The sequence below is a fragment of the Erpetoichthys calabaricus genome, chromosome 4 (genome assembly GCF_900747795.2).
Source record: "Erpetoichthys calabaricus chromosome 4, fErpCal1.3, whole genome shotgun sequence".
NCBI lineage: Eukaryota > Metazoa > Chordata > Cladistia > Polypteriformes > Polypteridae > Erpetoichthys > Erpetoichthys calabaricus.
The window spans coordinates 181,791,708-181,814,775 of record NC_041397.2 but is presented as its reverse complement, the minus strand read 5'-3'; the positions used below and the strand labels follow the sequence as shown (position 1 = coordinate 181,814,775).

Below are 23,068 nucleotides of genomic sequence, written 5' to 3'. Positions count from 1 at the left end.
TTTGTCACTATGTTGTGTCCTCGGTAACGGACTGCATATTTTGGCACTGGAAGATGATTGTAGCCTGTTATATCTTTGAGCTGAAAAATGCTAAAGCTAGACTTCCAACCTTTTGTAGGAACAGCTGATTGATATACTATAAGTGGATAGCAATTTATTAGTTTAAAAAAAACTTTGTTAACATGTCAGCATAATTAGAAAACTCTGGTGCCCACTGAAATATGACTTTTGGTAGGTTGTGATTCAGTGTTAAACAATAATAATCAGTAAAATTTTGGGGTATAAATATATACTTTTAAACAATAATAATATTAAGTGACAGCAAATGCTTTGCCCAAAACCAGGTCAGTTATAAAAATGGATGAATTAACTTATGTCTATATACTTGTGTTAACAACAAAAATATTTAAATGACAAAAAAATAAAGAACCTTTGGCAATGATGCACCTCTCGATGTTTGTTAGTTCCTGTTTAAAGCTGCTGAAATACTTGTACAGTGCCCATACGAAAGCCTGATAGGTTCTGAAAGGAGGTTCAGAGGCTTTCTTTGCTCCATTGTGGACTACAGGCAGAGAACACTCTATACTGTATCCAGTAACATCATCAATGAAGGTCTGGAGCCTAAGAACTGCTTGTCCATATGCAGCTATGTGCTCCAAGACTGATCGTAAGCAGTTCTACAAAATGTAAAAAAAAAAACAAAAAAAAAAAACAAACATGCAATGCCTGAGAATTAATTCACCTACATTTTACTCTACATGCAATAAACAATGGCAGCATAAGAAAAATGACACAAAACCACTCAAAAGGAAGACACAAGATGAATATTTCTCAAAAGAATCTACTTGTGCTTTTTGTTTACAGTTTAGAAAAATTGTCAGGGGAATTCCTTATCCCGTATACCAGATGAGGCACATGCTTAATACTCTACTGGGAAAACCTCACATGACCTAAAAAAATACATTTGATTAAATCCATGAGATTTCTCCAGATTCATTAATGCTATGTGCCTGAAAAGCACTTTTAAAGCAAATATATCTTGGTCTTCTCACAGCTCTGCACACAATTCACACATTTTCTTTTAACAATGTTTCACTTGGATGAGTGGCACTTCATTACAAACACTCTGACTAATGTTTTGCCAAACTATAGAATCTTTCATAACTAATATCACAAAACATTTTTCTAAGTAATCCACAACAAGTAAAAGCTTGCAAAATTAACAATAAAAAGACCTGGCATAGGCAAACCCATGGTCAAGGAAAAAACAGACATACACTGCTAGCCAAAGAACCTTGAGAAGATTGTATTCATTTTCCTGCTGTGCCAGCTTGATAACGAATACAAATATTTTTTTTAGTGAGGAAAAAAAAAAATCTAAATTAATATAATTCTCTTAGCTTACATTTGTCAGATGAGTAACCACAACATCATTTCTAACAGTTATCTTCCCATCATGCACTTGGAAAATGAAGAGTTTTTTCACTCCTGATAGAAGCCTGTAAGATAAAAATCAGGCAATACTGTAGAAATGTACTAAAGACATATGTCAAAAAACATATTAAATAACAACTTTTCCCCCCAACTAAATTCTAAATTACCAGAAAGTATTATGAGGCTAGTTTGAAAAAAAACAAAAAAAAAAAAAGCAAAGCAGGTTAAGGACTTCACTGCTTAGCTTTTTAAAGTATCTCTCAATTACATCATTCCATAAATTTCTGTACTTACCACAAGGTCTCACGTATCACTTGAGTTTCACTGACAAAGACTTTCTCCTCAGGAGTGTACAAGGGATCGATGTTATATAAATGCTGCTCCCTAAAGATGACAGAAAACAGGCTATACTATAATAGTATGGAATTATACACAAACGAAGAGTAATTCATGCAATAAATCAGATATAAGCAAATCTAAAAGTTGATTATCACATAAAACATAACAAGTTCTTTGCCCTAAGGTATTAATTCCATTTGTCCATTTCAGTGCTGGGGCTGTAGGTAATCCAGAAAAAGCTGAAAACAACACAGAAAACCAATGAATGGTCTGTAATTCAATTACAGAGCACTATCACACACACAGTCATTTCTGGCAAGTGTTTGATGAATTAGCTCTCTACAAAGAATATAAAAGTAAACACATTGTCCCTTTAGCATTAAAGAGACTTTTTCTATTGATCATTGTCACAAAAGCTAAATGAAATCCACTGTGATTCAATGTTGTATAATAATAAACAAAATGTGAAAACTAACAAAATACTTTTTATAGATATTGTATGAAACATTTAACGTTTTCATAAACTGCATATATATGTGCTTAAAGCGCTTAGCTAAAAATATGTACATAATTTACTGCACTTATATTCTTCATATGGAAGTGCTAACACTGGAACTGATTAGATAATTACATACATCAATATTAGCACTACAGGGAGAAACAAATTGTATTTTGTAAAACGGCATCTGATAGCACATGCAACTTAAAAGTAAATGTATACAAAATTTAAAACAAAAGAAAAACAATTACTCTATCATTAGAATTCAATTTTAAGATACTTAGAAAGTTAGCATGTACAAAAGAATATAATGTACAATAAGCTAAAATTAACAAAAGTAATTTCAAGCATGTTGGATTAAACAGGCTCCGTAACAGGAAAGGTTTTAAGCATTTCTTCATCAAATGTTAGATGGTATTTTTTATTGTGTATGTTTTATTTGTTTATATTTCATATCACTGGGCAAGTCAGAGGAAAATCTGTGTACCAGGAAAACCACCAAAAAGACACAAAAGAGACCAGATGAGGGATCCAAACCGAGGAAACTGAATCAATAAGTCAGGTGTACTAGCCAATATATCAGTCAAAATGCAACAAAAGCATGCAAATACTGCTTTTCAAGTAAAGTTTTTCCAAACCTATTATAAAGTCTTTTATTCTTGTAATGAAAAGCAGTTTATAACAATATTAATTATATTCTGTATTTATAATGTTATAAAATGTGTCATAAATAGAAATTGGGCTCCTGCCACACTTAAAAAAATCTAGAAAGCAAGCTTTTAATCATGACTGGCCAGGAACAGTGGCCTTATTCAGGCAAAAATATAGCAATTTATATTCACCCAAATATGTTTATGTGTATATATATAGAAAAATAGATTTACTCACCACACATTGATAAGATTAGAGTGCAGATGTAAACTATGACTGAATCGAGATGATTTAGCAGTCCAATACTGAGTAACCACATGCTGTTCCAGCCATGTGCGAGCATCTGGTTCACCAACTTATGATGAAAACAAAATCCAAAATTTAACACTGCTAAAAGAATTCATATCGTGCTGTATCTGTATACAGATCAGTATCTGTATACATTCACACACACAGACAGATTTCAAATTAAACAACTGAAAAAACATTATAAGTCCTGTGTTACCACAAACTGGGTTCTTTTTCAATAAAAGTACATCAACAATTACGTTGCAAATATACTTCAGAAATTTAACAGCCCCCAGCGACTCCTCCATGCAAGCATCAGCAAGTGAGCACAGCACATTTGATTACATCAAATTGACAAATAGATATGAAAAGCTTGTTTACATGATTATTCAAAGACAGGTCAATAAGGCTAGGCTTATTTGTTGCCTAAAGTTGCACATTCTCCCATTTTTCTGAGTGGGTTTTCATTGTGACACTCTGGTTTTTCTCCCCCATCTCCAAAGAAATACATATTCAGATAACTGGCAACACTAAGTTGGCATCAATGGGAGTGTTCCTGCTTTAGGTTCAGTGCTACCAGTATAGACTGTAATCCACACAACCCTAAACTGGATTAAGTTGATTTGAGAATGAAAATATGTACTATTTTGAATTGTGAAGTTAAGAATTATTTTTTTTAAATGAGGTAAAAAAAAAAAATCAGAAATTTGATCATTGTTTACTGATACAACACTAACACAAAAAATAACATTGATAAATAAGATAGAAAAAAAAATCTGACCTTTCCAGGAAACCTGAACAGCTCTTTTTGCCTGATCATGATCATCAAGTGGTGTTCTATCTACTTGGATTCCAGAATCCTCTCGACTTAAAGGCTCACTATCTTCCTCCACTTCATCATCATCTTCTGACCATACCTGTAAATGATACAGCACTTTACAGGGAAATGTAATTCATACTGTTTAGCAGCTTGTCTGCTGAACATTAGTAAAGAGACATGGCTCTTCAAAATACTTTACTTTGAAAAAAAAAAAAGTGTATTAGGTAGTAAGGTATCATGATGTTCTCAATCAATTGCAACTATTGCTCAGATTTTCTATTCCATTAGACTATGTCATATAACTAATATAACTTACAGGAGTGTCTGGATATGGGCCCAATATAATCTCTTCACCTTCTAGGAGGTACTTGCCCCAGTCAAAGTAATTTTCACTATCTACAATAATTAATGAAAAAAAAAAAAAAATCAGGCATACCAATATATAATTCTGAAAGAAAAGATTAAACAAATGCGACTAAGAAAGAGAATATGTACAGCCTTTTTTAACATTGATTTGATCTTCACTTAAACTGTATCTACAGATAAAGATGACATAACAAACATTTGAATAAATTTCTCTATGAAACTGAACTGCAGCTAATATATTAAAGAACATATTGTGATGATCCCATTGACTCCATCCAAAAAAGCCAAACTGCTTTTTCTATGATGCTAACCATTACCTGAGTCACAAGGACACCTGGAAAACAATCACTTTGCCTTTGTCCTGCCTATCTCTCACTCTTTATACTAGCTATACCCTGTCACAGTATTTAGTCTTACTCATCTTTACCCCTTGTCTAAATACTTTCTTTCTGTTTGTCAATGATATAGCTGTATTTAATTATCAGTCACTCAGCTCTCCCTCAAAAGAAATATTATTCTCTATATTTTTTCTAACCCTGCCCTATCTCTAACTCTAAAAGTTCATGTGCACCTGCATAAAATATTAATTTATCATATTTGCCTCATGTTTTCATTTCAAAGCAGAATTATAAGACAAGTCATTTGAGCATGGATGTTTTACATTATATTTCGAAAATGAATGTGAGGTTTGAGTTTCCTTATTGGGACCTTTAAGGTGTTTTCATTGGCTATCAATCCATCTTGCTATCATTTCTAATGTCTACATTTAGCCAGAATCACCTGTCAGGCTAACTGCCACATACCAGAAGTCAAAACAGTTACTATTCACAGTTACCTGACAGGACACACCAACACACTATCAAAGGTCTGATCTCATAAAACAACTGGACAGAACTGTTGATAATGCTATCCTTTTATTTCTCTTGAAGAAGTGGGATTTCCCTGCTTAATTAAGATAAGCTGTGTAGAATGATTGAATTCTCATAACCCCACACTGCAAACAAAACCCTCACCGATTTTTAGCTAGTCATGTCAGATGGTGGTGCTGCTATGTGTGGGTGGAAGTAGGAAACATAACCTCAAATTAATGGATAACCATTTAGAAAGGGGCATATTTAAGTGAGGTTTGAAGTAGGTATCAGATGCTTAGTAGTACAAACTAAATTCTAGTTGCTAGTACTCAGTAAACACACCTCCTGTGGAAGATGCCAATGGGGCATACTCAATAGTTTTCTTAATCAGGACACATGGCTCTACTATGGTGCTCTTTGGGATAGTCAGCCTACTCATCCTATTATGAAGGGAGAGAACCACATTACTGAGCAGCTTCATTTCTGCTGCTTGTATCTACAATCTGACTTTTTCATTCAACACCCAAAATTCAGTAACAAAGGATAAGCTGGTTAAGTAGACTTTCTAGAAAATCAATATTTTTGTCCAAGGAACCAGATATTCATTCTGTCTGATATAACACTAGTACAACTGCTACTGCTGTCACATCAATCTAACAGTCAAGATTACAATGCCTTCTAATTTCACATATGAACATGATCCTAAGATTCCTAAACTCCTCCATTTGGAGCAGCTACTCACCTTCACCTGAAGAGAACATGGCACTCTCTTCTAGAGGAGGACCATGATGACCTACGATTTGAAGCAACTCATTCTTAAATATTTCAAACACTTTGTGCTGCTACTCCAATGCACATTAGAGATCCCAGTTTAATGTGTCAAAATGGAAAACAACATTCATAAAGAAAGAAAAGTCAAATCCACAAAAACTGGATACTGTTTAGGATTTAGTTATTTTGATATACTTTGCAAATTTACAAAAAAGGAACATAACACAAGTTGATGTTGGCACCATAAAAAGATGTGAATAAATATAACAATGGCAGTTACAACATTCCCTCTGCAAACACATGGGAAAATTGGCCCACAAGAGCAGCTTCGCTATTTCAGGGACCCCTCCCTTTCTACTTGAGGAATCTAAGCTACTGGACACAAGCTCCCCACAACATAGCTATAACCAACTCAAAGTAGAGTTTTAAAGTATTAAGGCCTGTTTCTCTTTATAAATTCAAATTTGTTCTATTTAATCTGTCAAAAGATAGAAACAATAATGAATTACAAAATCAGTTTTACATTTTTGACAGTATGTATAAAGATAAATAAAAAGTTTTTGTAAATTATGTTTATATGTTTTGCTTCTCAATTACTACTTGATATTTTAATCCCACAATTGCCAGATATTTTTAGGATGATGTGTGTTGTTTTATTTATTTAAATATATAATATTTATGCTCAAAATGTGGTTATGAAACACCTAAAGAAAGTTATTTCATCTTCCCTTACCTGGCTCCTTCAGTCTTGGTCTTTCAGTATAACTTGAATTGGAAGGGGAATCCGAAAGGAAGAGTAATAACGAAAGAATGCTGTAATGGAGTTCTGTCTAAGGGAGTAAAACAAACACATACAAGCATTAAATGTATGTAAACATATAACAATATACCTGATCAAATAATAAATTTTGATTTTCTTTTGTAGATGTTATTTAAATTAAAAGTGTTCCATATCAATCATTACAAGGTTTTTTTTAATAATGATACCAAGATGGATTTTTAGTTAGATGGTTTTATCAGTCATACGAGGGGGGGACCCAAAAATAACTGGAATTTTGTTGTTGTTAGGTTGGTACTTGTAGTACGTGGTTGGGCCGCTAGGGCGATCTAGTTATACTCCTCACAAGTCAGTCTTCCAAGTGACATCAGTCTGGAAGGTTGTGCTTGTGTTCAATGAATTTTTTTGTAAAAGTAGGTTGCACAACAGTGTGAGAAGGAAATGCCCTGATTTGTGGGAGTCGGGTGATTGGTTCTTTCATCATGACAACGCTCCATCTCACACTGCTCTCAGCATTCGCCAATTTTTGGCAAGAAACGGTATGACAACCCTGAACCACCCACCCTACTCACCGGATTTAGCTCCATGTGATTTCTTTTTGTTCCCTCGGATGACAAAAGACTTGAAAGGAAGGCGTTTTGCTGACGTCGAAGAGGTAAAATAAGAAACGACCAGAGCATTAATGGGCATTACTTCAGACGAATTTAAAAAATGTTTCGAACAATGGAACAAACGGTTAGATAAATGTATTTCCGGCAATGGAGAGTACTTTGAAGGAGACTAATTGTAGTTTGTACAGAAAATTAAATTAAACACGTTTTAAAAATATTTGCGGTTATTTTTGGGTCCCCCCTCGTATATCACAGCAAAGGAATTTCTCCATGCTTGTCCCAAAAGCAGAAAACATTAAATAAAGATATTGTAAAAAAGTGCACAAACTATTGTACATAACATAACAACAGCAGTCTACCATGTCTGACAATACACACCATTTAGTGCTTCACTTATTTGTAAGCCAGACACTAAGATACCTTAACTAACCACATCGTAATGTGTAGCTGACACAGTTTATGTGGAGAAACAGTACACAAAGTTATAATAACATTATATTTAATCAGCCCACCTGCCTCAGTATGGAATGCAGATTTGGCAAGTAGAGCAAATCATATTTTATGTAGTCAACTGCTTACATTGACACTTGGACTCAACTCTCAGGTATCAGAAAAAAACATGTCTTCACCAATTTAGACTGTGGCAGGTCCCACTCTCTATGTATGCAACAAGTCCTTAACTCAGTGATGTTCGACACCATGATGGGCATGGAAGCCTGATCCATGATGTGGTTCTTTGTTAGATAAAAGTAGCTGTAAGGCCACTTTCACCATAACCAGAACTAAGGCATGTTATCATAGCAGCTGCTGTACAGACTGCTTAGCACCAACTACATTTGTCATTAAAAAGTTAGATTTAACATAAAATGAAAAACCAAAAATATGTTAACAGTATGAGTGCAATGCATTACTAGGTTTAAATGGATAATACTGGTTCAAAATCCTTAAACGTACAACAGTAATTGATTTGGTCTCGGTACTCAAATGTGGCACTTGGTGCCACTGCCCTACTGAAAAGTCGTTTTGCCTGCCTAAGGTAAAGACATCTCTGATGGAGGAGAAGGCTCCTTTCATCGTTTTGGCTGGCCCAGCACTGACTCAGCAGTGTAATGGCCAAAAGGGGGAGGCAGCTTGATGGCCGAGGTCTCCAGGACTCTGAACAAATCTGAATCGTATTATGTGATATCATCTACTGTTGAATTCTGCTCTGTACTTGTAATATTTCTATTGCACTATTATATTGTATTGAGGAATACTCGTGTTCTGTTCTGTGTATTGTATTGTATTTACCCCCTTTTTTGACACCCACTGCACGCCCAACCTACCTGGAAAGGGGTCTCCCTTTGAACTGCCTTTCCCAAAGTTTCTTCCAATTTTTTGCCTACAAGGGTTTTTTTTTGTGAGGTTTTCCTTGTCTTCTTAGAGAGTCAAGGCTGGGGGGCTGTCAAAAGGCAGGGCCTGTTAAAGCCCATTTTGGCACTCTGTGTGATTTTGGGCTATACAAAAATAAATTGCATTTGTATAGTATTTTCATTTTAGTAAATAAATCACTACAGTCATAAAACTACTTCCATATTAAAAGGCTGTACATTTTTTTTATCTGAATCATTCATTTGTGGACTTGCTTGAATCTTTGGTATCACAGTCCTTTTGCAATGTTCATGTATGGTTCAGTTTCAGTGTTCACCATATTGGCTCATATTCTGTTTGAAGCTTGGTAACCTAACAGACAAATCTATAAAATCAAAACTGCCAACAGATGTCTTTCTAATGCTTAACTATATACATTATGGCTCATTTTGAATCTAGGAGGACAGGAGAGATTGGGAATAAATGAGTAAATAAAGAAATAAATACAGAACTGCCCAATGATTTGGATAAATCAATCTACAGCATGTGTCTTTAAATTATCAGTCTTAATTAATGGAGTAATGTGTACTGCTAATTCTAATTGTGAATAAGAATTCAGCACGCTAGCTTTACATTATCAAATGATTTATATCCAGGTTCTCAGCTGAAGTGGTTATGCAATATGGCTGCCCTTACAAATCTTTCTGCCCTGTGCTCATTAGTCTAATATGGCAGTAAATTTTGGTTTAGAGTGGATAACTGGGATGCCATACACTTCCATTCTACAATGCTCCACAATGCCTGGCTTTAAAAAAACATTGCACAAAACAAGAAGTTGAAGGAACTTTTATGAAATACAAAACATATTCTGACAACTAGTAAATATTGATTATTGTTTAATAACTATGAAGAAAAATAACTTAAATATCTAAATTAGTTTACATTTGCTATAACAAGGGAATTGGCATTTCCTTAATTTAATTTCAAGTTTATAAATTCCTAAAAATTACTAGTACATTTTATCACTTGTTCAAACTGTGGGGTAATTATTTAGATCAGTGTTTGTTTGTTTTTTTTTAGTTTTTTTTTTTTATTTGTTTTTGTTTAGTAGTAGCACTAAAACTTTAGTCAGGACTTACATTCAAATACTTTCACAAATAAGTACTTAAGCACACATTTTAATTTCATTTCTCTATACAACCATATTAGGTCCTGCTCCTCTGGCTCTACCCCATCTTTCTCATGATTACAGCATCAGAGTCATCAATGAATACAGCAAGAACACAATACATCTATCCATCCATGGTGTGAAAGACATTTTCACTTCAACAACAAAACAAAAGCAGAAATATATGTAGAAAGAGAAGCCAGCCATGACTTGGAAAAATAAATATTCTGTTATACAAACACATGTAAACAAAATTACCTTTGTCTTTCCATCACTAAGAAGAGGTGAGTTAAGGAACTCAGTTGTTATCCTCTTCCATGTTTCTGCTTTAACCATATCGGAGTGAACCACAAGTTTTTCATGAATGCTAAAAAACAAGGTGAGGGAGAAATGTTTAAGATACTTTAAATAAATTTAAAACAAAATAAGTAAATAACTTTAAAACATAATAACGAGGGAGGGTGTTTAAAAATCATAAAATTACCCATCAACTGTATTTTGGACTTTGTGACTATTGACATCAAGAAACCTATGAAACCTGTTGAGACGGAAAAGGAGAAAGTAAGCCAACTATGTTGTTTTAGTGCACTGTGTTATAATTAATTAAAATGAAATATAATATTATACATTTGTACTAGGACCTGAATAATAAATATTAACAGCCATCCCCAAACTGCAGGAAAAACAAATGTTTTACTAGGTGCCGTCAACATTAATCTCAAAATTGTGCTTTTGCTTGCTTCATTCATTCATTCAAGATTCTGAGGATATGTCCTGCTTCCAAAGCACAGTATTTTTTAAATGAGCAAGCTATTTAATTATTGTGGATAATACCTGAAATTGGACCAAGTAAACTTAAGCGCCAGCTGAAAGTTAACATCGTTCTCATCCTGGAGGCCGCTGACAGACTTTATCAGTTTCTTCACATCCTTCTCCAGATCTCTCTCAAATGTATTCCAATGTGACATGATAACAGCACCAACTTATTTTTTTTTCTAAGTGAAAAGGATCAGGATCGCTCAGTCAGTGTCACTCTCATTTGCCACCTGCACTATTACTTTTTATGTTTGTTTGAAAGTGCATGCTAGACTGCTTTCATATATTTACACTATTCTTGAGAAATACACATGCGTGGAAAACTGCACAAGCGAGTTGTGTAGGTTTGCTTTCCGTGCAAACTTTTCACTTATTCTGCCTTCATTCACTCCCATGGCAGTTTTCTTATACTGTATATCCTTTCATTCACAACGGAAGATCAGCAGCTACCGCCTTCAACACTGACAACAGTCCAAAACAAATGAACATTCCACTGGCCGATCAATTTCTTACCAAGTAACATAAACCTCTTTGCGAAAACCATACTGCCATGGCTCGATTGTCGTCTACGTGCCCGCCCCTTTTTAAAATAGCCTATCAGAGCATTAACTGATAAGTCGTCTTGAATATATAACGAAGAGCCCTGTAGAAAGTGGCCGACCAACTGTTTACCCTGAATTTCTTAGTAAGGCCTGAGGTGGCTTGTCGTCTGGTGGATGCTTTGTATTAGTGCATGCCCCCAGACACTTTCTGAAGACAATTTGAAGGTAATTTAAAAGTACGATCATTAAAAGATTAGAAAATGAGAGGACTAAAAAATGAAGTGTATCAGATTTAATTCTCCTAAAAGCAAGTATTTCTAATTATCCTTATTAATCTGAAAGTTCATAGTTAACTTTTAAACTTTTACATTTGTCACAGAGTCTCTAAGCGACGCTGACAGGAATTTATCGAAAACACTGTCGTTCGGATAAGTATATAAAAGATTATTTTTTAAATAATAATTCTAGTGCATTACGCTAAAGTTTCAACTATGACAAGTGGCCTGTGGTTACGGGTTTTCGTGAAAATGCGTACGGTTGTCTATTGCAGAATTAGAGTACAAGAGATAGAACGAAGCAGGAATCTGGGTTAAAATGCGGTCCAGTGACGTTTGTACATTCGCCCCGTGTATGGGTGAGTTTTTCTCAAAGATTTTCGGTTTTCGTAACACTCCAAAAACACGTGTTTGGTTGACTGGCTATTCTAAATTGGCTTTCTAGAGTGTTACTGGGTCCCGCCAAAGGCTGCCAATCCTTGCTGTTCTCAAGCAATGTACATAGTATGAGACAACCCTTGATTTGCATGTCTCCTCAGAACTGAGACAGTAGTGCAAGTGCAACAAAACACACAGTAAAAACAACATAGGCAGAATGTGTTTCTATAGAATATACTGGATTCCGGAAGTAGTCAGACTCCTTCATTTTTTTCACTTAACCTTTTGTTATGTTGCAGATTTGTGGAAAAATAGTTTTAACCCCACACAAAGCAACATTCAATACCCCTGAATGGCAAAGCAAAAACAAAAAAAAACAGTATATTAGATTTTTTTGTAAATGTGTTAAAAATAAAAAACTGAACAATCACATTGACACAAGCATTCAGACCATTTGCTATGGCACTTGTAATTAAGCTCTGGTGCATCCCATTCTATTGATCTTCAAAGAGATGCTTCTACACCTTTTTTGGTGTCCACCTGTTGTCAATTCAATTTATTGGACGTAATTAGGAAAGACACACACCTATCCATAGAAGGTCCCACAGTAGACAATGTGCATTGGAGCAAAACCCAAACCTTAAGGTCGAAGGAATTGCATACAGAGCTTACAGAAAGAAAGAAAGAATACTCATAAGTGCGAGAAAGAAGATTCTCAGGTCTCATGAAACCAAGAATAGGGTCATGTCTGGAAAAAACCGGGCACTGCTCATAACCTGTGTAATATCATTCCAATGGTGAAACATGATGGTGGGAACATCGTGCTTTGGGGTTGTTTCTCAGCATCAGGGACTGGGAGACTAGACAAGAGTGAAGAAAAGCATGAATGGAGCAAAGTACAGAGATATCCTTAATAAAAACCTGCTCCAGAGTGCTCTGGACCTCGGACTGGGCTGAAGGTTCACCTTCCAACAGGACAGTGGCCCTAAGCACAAAGCTGTGACAATGCAGGAGTGGCTTAGTGACTCTGGCAATATCCTTATCTGGCCCAGCCACAGCCTGGACTTAAACCTAATCAAATATAACTGGAGAGACCTGAAAATAGTTGTGCAGTGATGGTGTCCATCCTGTATGACAGAGCTTGAGAGGTTTTGCAGAGAAGAATGGTAGAAAATCCCCAAATCCAGGTGCATGAAGCTTGTCACAGAATACCCAAGAAGATTCCAGGCCATATTCACGGGAAAAGGTGCATCAACAAAGTACCGAGGCTAAGGATCTGAATTCTTGTATCATTGTGATATATCAGTTTTGTATTTTTAATAAATCCTGTTTTTCTTTATCAATCTGTGATATTTAGTGTTGCTTGATATGGGGAAAAATTGATTTAAATAAATTTAGCATAAGGCAGCAACATAGAAAAATATGAAGGGGTCTGAATAAGTACTGAATCCACTCTATATACACAAAATATAGTGTGTGTATAGGAAAAGGGGGTGCCAGAGAGCCCCAAACACCAACATGAATACACCCAAACAGTCCCAGGTTCAAACAAATGGGTATTTATTGCACAGATATCTCCAAAAAAAGTACCAAACCACAAGTTATCTCTCTTTCAATTACCTCTGTCCACCGCACTGCTCTCCTCCAGTCGAGTGTTGCCCGTCCTGCTCCCAGCTTCGAAACACCTGTATAAGGCAGTGCAGTCCCTTTTATTGAGGACATGGGAGTACCTCCGGTGCCAGGGCTGTTGCCCGTTGGAAGTACTTCCAGGTCACATGGAAGTTCCACTTAATAGGGAGTACATGTCCCTGTAGCACCCTTTTGCAGAACTCATAGACCCCAGAAGGGCTGTGCTGCTGGGCTACAATTCACGGCATTCTTTGCTGGTTCTTGAATGGGCACAGCTATCAAGGGCCGCTGCCATTTAGTGACTCGGGGAATAAATACCCCCCAGAGACAGTCCTTCCCTGTCCTCCTCTTTTATCCCAGCCAGGAAAGGTGCCACACACATTCCTGGTCAGGAGGCTTGTCCATTTCTGTGGAGCTTCCTGCCTAGGTAAGGAATCATTTTCTGTTCTGGTTGGGATATCCATCCATCAATTGTCCAGGCGCGACATCCTTCTCTCTGTCAGCCAGGATGACTTTCTGTCCACTCGGGCCTCCCATCTGGGTAAGATATCTACCTGATTCCTTGTTGGGATGCCCATCCATGCTGTGTGCCATCTACAGTATATGCATTTCTAGATAGGGACAAAGGATGCCCAGACAGATTGTCCTCCACATTGACCTCTTTACCTTTCAGAATACATACTGTAAAAGCATTCCACTCTGCCCCCTTGAGTCTTGGGTAACTCCTTACACACTACCAAGAGCTCTGTAGTATTGATGGCCTGTACTGGCTCTTTAGTGCCCTCTGTTGGCTATACAGTAATCCCTCGCTATATCTCACTTCGCCTTTCGCGGCTTCACTCTATCGCAGATTTTATATGTAAGCATATTTAAATATATATCGCAGATTTTTTGCTGGTTCACGGATTTCTGCGGACAATGGGTCTTTTAATTTCTGGTACATGCTTCCTCAGTTGGTTTGCCCAGTTGATTTCATACAAGGGACGCTATTGGCAGATGGCTGAGAAGCTACCCAACCAGAGCGCGTATTACGTATTAAATAAAACTCCTCAAATATATTGTAAGCACGGGGGCTGTTCGCACCCCTAGAGGATATGGCCGCGCCTCAATAAACGCTGAAAGATTACCTTCACATTGCTCTCTTTCTTGCTGGGCTTGCATATGGCTGATTTGTCAAGCGATATGCTTCCTGCACTGTGCTTCGCATACTTAAAAGATCAAACAGCACATATTGATTTTTGATTGTTTGCTTTCTCGCTCTGACATTCTCTGAGGGGGTGTAAGCAGGGGGGCTGTTCGCACACCTAGACGATACGGACGCTCGTCTAAAAATGCTTTCACGTTGCTCCCTTCTGTGCAGCTGCTTCATGAAGCGACATGCTGCACGGTGCTTCACATACTTAAAAGCTCGAAGGGCACGTATTGATTTTTGAATGTTTGTTTTTATCTCTCTCTCGTTCTCTTCTCCTGACGGAGGGGGTGTGAGCTGCTGCCTTAAACTGCTTTGTGCCGCGGTGCTTCGCATACGTAAAAGCCAAACAGCCCTATTGATTTTTGACTGCTTGCTTTGTTCTCTCTCTCTCTCTCTCTCTCTCTCTGACGCGCACTCCTTTGAAGAGGAAGATATGTTTGCATTCTTTTAATTGTGAGACGGAACTGTCATCTCTGTCTTGTCATGGAACACAATTTAAACTTTTGAAAAAGAGACAAATGTTTGTTTGCAGTGTTTGAATAAAGTTCCTGTCTCTCTACAACTTCCTGTGTTTCTGTGCAAATCTGTGACCCAAGCATGACAATATAAAAATAGCCATATAAACATATGGTTTCTACTTCGTGGATTTTCACCTTTCGCGGGGGGTTCTGGAACGCAACCCCCGTGATCGAGGAGGGATTACTGTACATGAAATTATTAGTACCAGCCTTATTCTCTATTGTAAAAAAAAATCTTGGAAGGAGACAAGACATGATTTTCTCAGAGGAGTCTTTGTGCCAAGAGATTTAACCACACCCGGGGCCGGAAATAAAAGATAAAGAGTAGATGACAAAAGTAGAATGTCGTAAAGAGTTCAAAAACGTTGGCGCAGTAGACATGCAGAGCAGGTTAGAGATAATGGAAGTACGAAAATTCGAAAGTCTCAAAAAATGGATAGTAAAGATCGCATTAGCGCAAACAAGCAGAAATTATTACTCGGTGAAATAATGGAACAGCAAAAAGAGATTGAATATATTGTTCGGATTTAAACTTTAAGTCGGAGACTTGTAGATCGTCTAATTCGTGTTGCCATCAGGGAAAAGTAGTGTTTCTTCCCAATGAAGAGGTGTATCCGCGAGAATTAAAAGTTTTGTTGCTTGGTGATAGTGAAATCCACATACGCGAGTGACAGAAACGCACCATTTTTTTCAGTATCCAGAGATACTTCACAACTTGAAATGCAGTGACATTATACAGTTATTTATATACTTTTTATTTGTTTTAAGCACAACCTAATTAAATAACTTGCTGATTTCTTACAGTAAGTAAGAAGTGGAGTTTGAACAAGTAAGCTTGCTGGTAAGGCATTCATCTGTAGCCTACAGAGCCTACTTTATATCGCAAACCCCAAATCAGCGCATAGGTGCCAGTGTGAATTAGTCTGCAATATGGTGACTATGTGTTTTGGTGGTTATATCTGCTCCTTCTTATATACATTATCATGGGTTTGATTTTTGGCCTGCTCACTGACTTTATGGTGTTTGTGTGTTGTTGTTGATCATATATGGGAGTTTCCTTTCAAATTCCATCTATGTATAATGTAAGGTAACTGGTCATTTTATATGTGAACTAGTGTGGATGCTTCCTGTAATGGACTGCCTCCATATCCAGGTTTGTTGCTGCTGAGAAAGTTACAACTCTAAATTGGAAAAGTGGATTAATTGATGTTTTATTTTATTTTTTCCTCAAGTGCCTTCTAAAAAGCAGCTTAACTACAATGAACAAATGAAGGTTGAGCCTAATTTAGTTATTAAGCTACTTTTGTAAAAATAGATTTGCAAGTATACTTTATAATTAATACTTCTTTGAAAAACATCTTAGAAAACACACAGAATATTTTAAATGCATGCTTACAAATTAAACCTGAGTTTTGCCCAAATTAATGTGGTAGAGCAAAATACATGCTGCACAAGGATTTTAAATCTGTAAAGCAGAGAAAAATTAAACCAGAATTTCACTAAAAGTCTGATACCAGGCTGTTTCTGATTTAGAGATTTACCTGGCATTGCTCAGACCAAGAGTCATGACAAAAATAGTGAAGGAAAAATTGGTTGGATAAAAGATTAAATGTAATGGATGGGAATCAAACCTGGATTTCTTGGTTGAATGGCAAGAGTGCTAAGCATCACACTAGATGTGGTGCTGTTTCTCTGTCAGTGGATCATAATGTAGTATTTTATAGCATTTGCTAAGCTGGAAACTGCAGCCCTCTTTCCTGGCTTTATGACCACTTGCTCTGACTAATACAGATTCATGTATGGCAAACAGTTTTACAGGGCAAGTTGCATTAGTGGTGAAATGATGAGAGATTTTTTTTGCACACCCAAATTGAAATAAATAACTCCAGAAACGTAATTGCCCCATCCCGGGTAACCTGGAGCCATGGCAAAAACAGTGAACAATATGCTTGATTAAAGAAAATGTTTCATATAACAGGAAGGAATCAAGCAAAGATTTCGTCATTGAAATGCAAGCATACTAACCATCGTACTAACTCATGTTATAGTATTTATAGCCACTAGCTACATTCCTCAGCCTCCCCTACTGCTCCAAAGGGACGAGACCAAAAGTTAAATAAAAAAAATAAATAACTTATGTTTGCATCACACATAAAAACCTGAAAAAACATTCACTGAAAACAAGTCCATTAATTTATTTACTGCCCCTACTTAAATCTAATGTTAGGCGTGCAGAAATCGCACCCTGGCAGCATTGGATGAGAGGTACCAACAAACTGGATTCTTGTGAAAACAAATGAATGATTCTTTGATTTGCAGAGCAAGTATGGCTGAGAAGTTGTGCTGCAGATAAAAATTATCTGAATACAAACATCCTTCCAGAACTGGTGAAAGTCAATTTTAACAGTATAGGACTTACAATTAAAAAAATGAAAGCAGTTAAACGCTGAATTAAAGTCAGTTTGTTTATTTAATTTATTCATGCTAAATTTCACCCTGGGAACAAATAAATTTCAAATCACAATTGACTCAAGATGGCGTGGAGCCCCTAAGAAGTGTCCAGACCGGAAGGGGCGGATTGCCAGCCATTTCATCTGAAGGAGAGAAAGGAGGAGAAGCATTAGGGCACCAGCCCTCAACCCGGGGTTGAATTACAAGAAGAGAAGCCTTTAAGTTGTCTCCCAAGTGCTTGTGGGAACAACAGAATATAAAAAACATAAACTGGTCAACATAAAATTATCATTATGCTATTGACAGTTGAGAACTGTTATGGTGTCACCAGGGATTTATCTTGTCATTTTATTTTTTTAGTTTATTGTCTTTTGTTGTGAAATACGATTTTTATGTGTGTATTTTATTAATATTATTTTTCTGAATTTTGTTTTTTATAATGGACTGGTGCCATGTCCAGGGATTGTTCCTGCCTTGCACCCCATGCTTGCTGAGATTAGCTTCAGCTTCCCGTCAGCCCTACTCAGGATGAAGCGGGTTTTGAAGATAAATGCATGTACCTATTAATCTATTATGTTATGCAGTTTGTTGTCTTTATGTTGAATCAAAGGAGATGAGACTGATGCTGTAGTTGGAGGAGTTCTCTCAGTGTTGCTTAAGAAGAAGCAGCACACAAAAAGGCCGTTTCAGCATTATAGTTATCTCATGTTCTCTGTTCTCTATTTTTACATTTCTTTTTTGGATTCCCCAGTTTATTGACTTCTGGATTTTGGTTTAAGGTACTGTCTTTGGCTGTTCCTCTTGGATTCATTTGTCTTTTTTTCTTTTCCAGTTTCTGCCTTTACTTCCTTTGTGTTTTTTTTTTTTTTAACTTTTGGAGAATAAATCTTTAACCTATTTAATTAACTTAATTTTGTTATCTGTGACCCTAGGGTTCCCTCCTGCCTTTCTTATATTCTCTGAGAGTTTTGAGTATTTTTTAAGCATTTGCTCCACTTTTAGGCCAGTACAGGTCATAAGCCCCTATATTATTGTGGAATTTCCTCTGGTCATTATTTTGATTTTCCTTCATTACATACTGTAGTTATAGGTAGGTATGGGGTGTTTTTTAAGAGTCCTACATATACTTGTTTTATAGTGCCCCGCCTGTTCAGCTTTATCTGCAAGACTTAAGCAAAATGAGACTTTGGTGCAGCTTCTTTATAACATCCCACTTATATGGCTTTATCTGCACATGAACAGCTACAGTACATCATGCAAAGAGTCTTATTATCTTGGTTTGAGCAGACCAAAAGGTTGTGTTTAAACCTGAGCGATACTCAACACCTGTGCCACTTGCCAAAACAGGTGGCCACTCACAATGCTGCTTCCTATTGAAGGCATGGTAGTACCCACACTAGGTGCTCTTATCACTATACCTTGACTCAACCAAACAATATGGACTGGCTACTGCAACAAAATAAAATTAATAAAACACAGTAATGTTATAAAAAGTATCTTTGGTTATCACTGGTGTTGACATTTTTTTTCTTCTTGTCTATAGGGATGTTTAGCAATTTGGGGTGGGGTTTACGGAGGCTATGATGTGAAAACTATTTTGTGCCAAGTTAAAAGGACGCTTGATGCAACCTGAATTCTTATATGCCCTTGTGCTGTAATACTAATTCTTACTAATTAATACTAATTGTGTACTTTTAATTACAACTCTGTTTTTGAACATTTTGACTTTGATTTTTGACTAACATCTTGTTTTTGTCAAATGTGCTAATGCTCACCTGGTTTTTTGCTACTAAACTAAAAGCCATTAGTAGCAATAATTAGATGATTATAGATGATGATAATGATGATGATGATGTGTCTCTTTAAACCTAGGTGCATAGCTGCTTAAAAGCTTTGGCATTCCAGTCCCAGTCAGTTTCAGTGGGAATACAGAAATCTTGTATGGGCGATGGTGAAGACCTTTTCTCTTATTGTGCAGCATGCATGGTGTGTTTTCAGACCATAGAGTTTTATATATATATATATTTCCCCTAGGAGACAAATAAAGTTTGTTCATTTGTTTGTTTGTTAGTTCATTTGTTCATTCTATCTATCTATCTATCTATCTATCTATCTATCTATCTATCTATCTGTCTGTCTGTCTGTCTGTCTGTCTGTCTGTCTGTCTGTCTGTCTGTCTGTCTGTCTGTCTGTCTGTCTATCTATCTATCTATCTATGAATCTATCCCAAACATATAGGCCTTTCTTTACATGGATTTAACAATGACTACATGAATGAATATAATTTTAAAACTACTGTCATATTTACATTGAAAAATTGTGTTTTTTTCCCAGGCTGATGTTAGTAAATAAAGTTGTTCTTGGATGCTTCAAAGAAATTAAGTAAAAAATATAAATTTAGATCAATAAAGATTCAATGTTTAAATCAAATAAACAGTGTAGCTTATCTTGATTGCAGCTATTTAATTAGTCAACAGTTCAAATATGTCTTGTTTGAGAACTTCTTTCTGTCATGATCTAGGAGTCTCAAAGTACATAAGTCCCAAATGTTCCAAAAGCACTTCCAATATTGTCCACTCTGTGGCACCATCAAAATCCCTGGCTATACACAAAAAAGGGCCTTGTAGAATCATTATGAAACAAAAGATTTATTCTTCACAAATTAGTATTCCAATTACACAGAAATTCCGAAGAGCACAAAAGCAAAATGGAGTTACCACACAATGTAATCCAAAGAAAACAAAGTCCCAATACATTAATCTAGAAACATAATCAAAGAGAAAGCATAAAAGTCAAAATCCCTATAACTCACAAAAAGCACAGACTCCCAGAGCACATTTACAATAAACCACCATTGGGAGACTCAACAGGGTAGAGGGCGGTTCCTGATGGTGATTGGCAGGTGGCCCCACTCCTTGGGCACCACCCACAAAACACACCATACACTGAGGCATTAAAACATAAACACAAGCAAAAAAAATTAACACATACAAAAGAATAGGGCGGCACAATGGCGCAGTGGTAGCTTCCTGGGACCTCCCTGCTTCGAGTTTCATGTTCTCCCCGTGTCTGCGTGGGTTTCCACTGTGTACTCCGGTTTCCTCCCACAGTCCAAAGACATGCAGGTTAGGTGCATTGGCAATCCTAAATTGTCCCTAGTGTGTGCTTGGTGTGTGTGTGTGTGCGCCCTGCGGTGGGCTGGTGCCCTGCCCAGGGCTTGTTTCCTGCCTTGCGCCCTGTGTTTGGCTGGGATTGGCTCCAGCAGACCCCCGTGACCCTGTAGTTAGGATATAGCGGGTTGGATAATGGATGGATGGAAAAGAATAAAAAATGTACATGAATTTGAACCTCAGTCAGAGAAGGAACCCTGGCTGAGACATAAAAATCATAGTGTAAAAGCTATCAGTGTTAATCAGTATTTTTAAATTTGCTAAAGTTTGCATTGCATCTTTAGTTCAGTAAAATGAGTTTGAGCATTTATTAAAACAATCATCAGTATGGCTTCTTTCCGTCATTGTACAGCCTGCCTTTTCAGTTTGGGGCTAGGCTGCTTCAGAGTTGTGAAGCCTCCTATTTTGGTTTGGGCCTGTTTGGGATTGCACATCTTGCTTTGATTTTTTGAGGCCATCATCTTTTTTAGAATTTTCGGAACAGGCAGATCATAACAACAATAAGAGGAGAAGAAAACAAACTTGCACAGTTTTTATGGGGGGTTGAGAGGGTTCAAGCTTAGTTTGTCAAAAGACAAAACTGTATTCATCAGTGCAACTATCATAAACAAAACATGCTAATTATTTCAACAGTACTTTTGAGAAAAGACAATACTGAAAATGAGAATCTGTTCACCATTTATTCTTGTATTTCAATTTTGAGGAAGCGATAAAAACACTGATAATGCTGAGGTTCAGTTACTGTAAAATCTTTTGTTTTACTTTGAAGCAAGTAAACATGCACTTCATTTTTGTTTAATTGTGCAATATGAACTGAAACCCCTCAGGCAAAACAAAAATCTATATACAGTGTGAAGGATGGCCGGCTTCATATTCCGGCCCTCACCCCCAGGCTGCCAGGAGGAGCTCTCCCGACAGCATGGACGGGCCCCGAATTCCAGCAGGGCCTCATGGACTATGTAGTTTTTATACACAGCCCTGCTGGATACCCTGGGGACCACTGGGAGTTGCTGTCGGGAGGCCCGTGGACTCATATATGCCCTATAACCCGGAAGTGCGTCATAATCCCGGGACAGGAAGAAACGACGTGCTTCTGGGGTGAAGATAAGGACTGTTTACCCTGACCCGGAAGGAATAAGGACTTGTGGACTGTTGGGCAGGAACACCTCCGGGTCAGGGAGTATAAAGGACTCTGGGAAAGCCCAGACATTGAGCTGAGCTGGGAGGTAGGGTGGCGAAGTGTCTGGGAGAGGAGGATTGGTATTTGTGATAGTGTTTATTGAGTATATGAATAGTGTGGAGTGGAGTGTGCTTTGTGCACGTAATTATTTAAAAATAAAGAAGTCTTGGAGTTTTACCTGGTGTTTGGAGTGGTACCTGAGGGTTCAAGAGGTGGATAAATACCTCAACTGCTACAACAGTAAGACAAAATTGCACACATAGCTGTCATTGCTATTCATTTTGAAAGCTATATTAAATCAGAAATCCTAATTCCACCCACAGTGTGTTTTTGGCCTGTGATGGTTTGCTGCATTTTTCCAACATCACATTGGCTTTATGTCAATGTTGTAGCAGGTTTAAAGAATGTACTGTACATTAAAATGTACAACAGTTTTAAAACTGTCAAATGAATCAGTAATAAAATGTCAGGATTTGTTAAACTCAAGAACTTTTTTGTTTCGACATATTTTCTAAAAATCATATACAAGTAATGAAAAGAAGTTCAAAAACAAATCAACAGAGCACAAGAAGGCAGTGAAAGGGGAGTTGTCATAAAAGAAACAGTATCAACTAATTACAAAACCATTTGAGCCTTCTAAGTTGACATAATAAATAGTGTTGTGATCCTGAGTTGAAACATAAGGAAAAGTTCACAACTAATGCCATATAAACATTAGAACAATTTTGACAAGAGCAGCCCATTTAGCCCAGCAAAGCTCACCAATCTTGTTCACCTAATTTCTAAAGAATAAAATCAAGTTGCGTTTTAAAGATACTTAAAGTCCTACTCTCTACAAAATAAATGCAAATTTATTCCATTTTTCTGTGATTCTCTGTGTCTGGGATGTCCAATTCCGATCGTGGAAGGCTACAGTGGCTGCTGGTTTTCATTCTGTTTATTCTTAGTGACTTCTTTTGCTGCTAATAAGCGTCTTTTGTCTTAATTTGTC

General features: G+C 36.8%; 1 protein-coding gene across 1 annotated transcript in view; it reads right to left on the bottom strand.

The window, feature by feature from the left end:
* The window catches only part of tubgcp5 (tubulin, gamma complex associated protein 5), a 47,552-nt gene extending 36,301 nt beyond the window's left edge, over positions 1-11,251 (bottom strand). The window contains 10 exon segments of the mRNA XM_051927050.1: positions 431-677; positions 1,406-1,499; positions 1,729-1,818; positions 3,161-3,278; positions 3,993-4,128; positions 4,348-4,427; positions 6,753-6,849; positions 10,185-10,293; positions 10,411-10,464; positions 10,761-11,251. Of these exon segments, the coding sequence (XP_051783010.1) occupies positions 431-677; positions 1,406-1,499; positions 1,729-1,818; positions 3,161-3,278; positions 3,993-4,128; positions 4,348-4,427; positions 6,753-6,849; positions 10,185-10,293; positions 10,411-10,464; positions 10,761-10,894 (1,159 nt within the window). The 5' untranslated portion in view covers positions 10,895-11,251.
* Between the last annotated feature and the right edge of the window lie 11,817 nt (positions 11,252-23,068).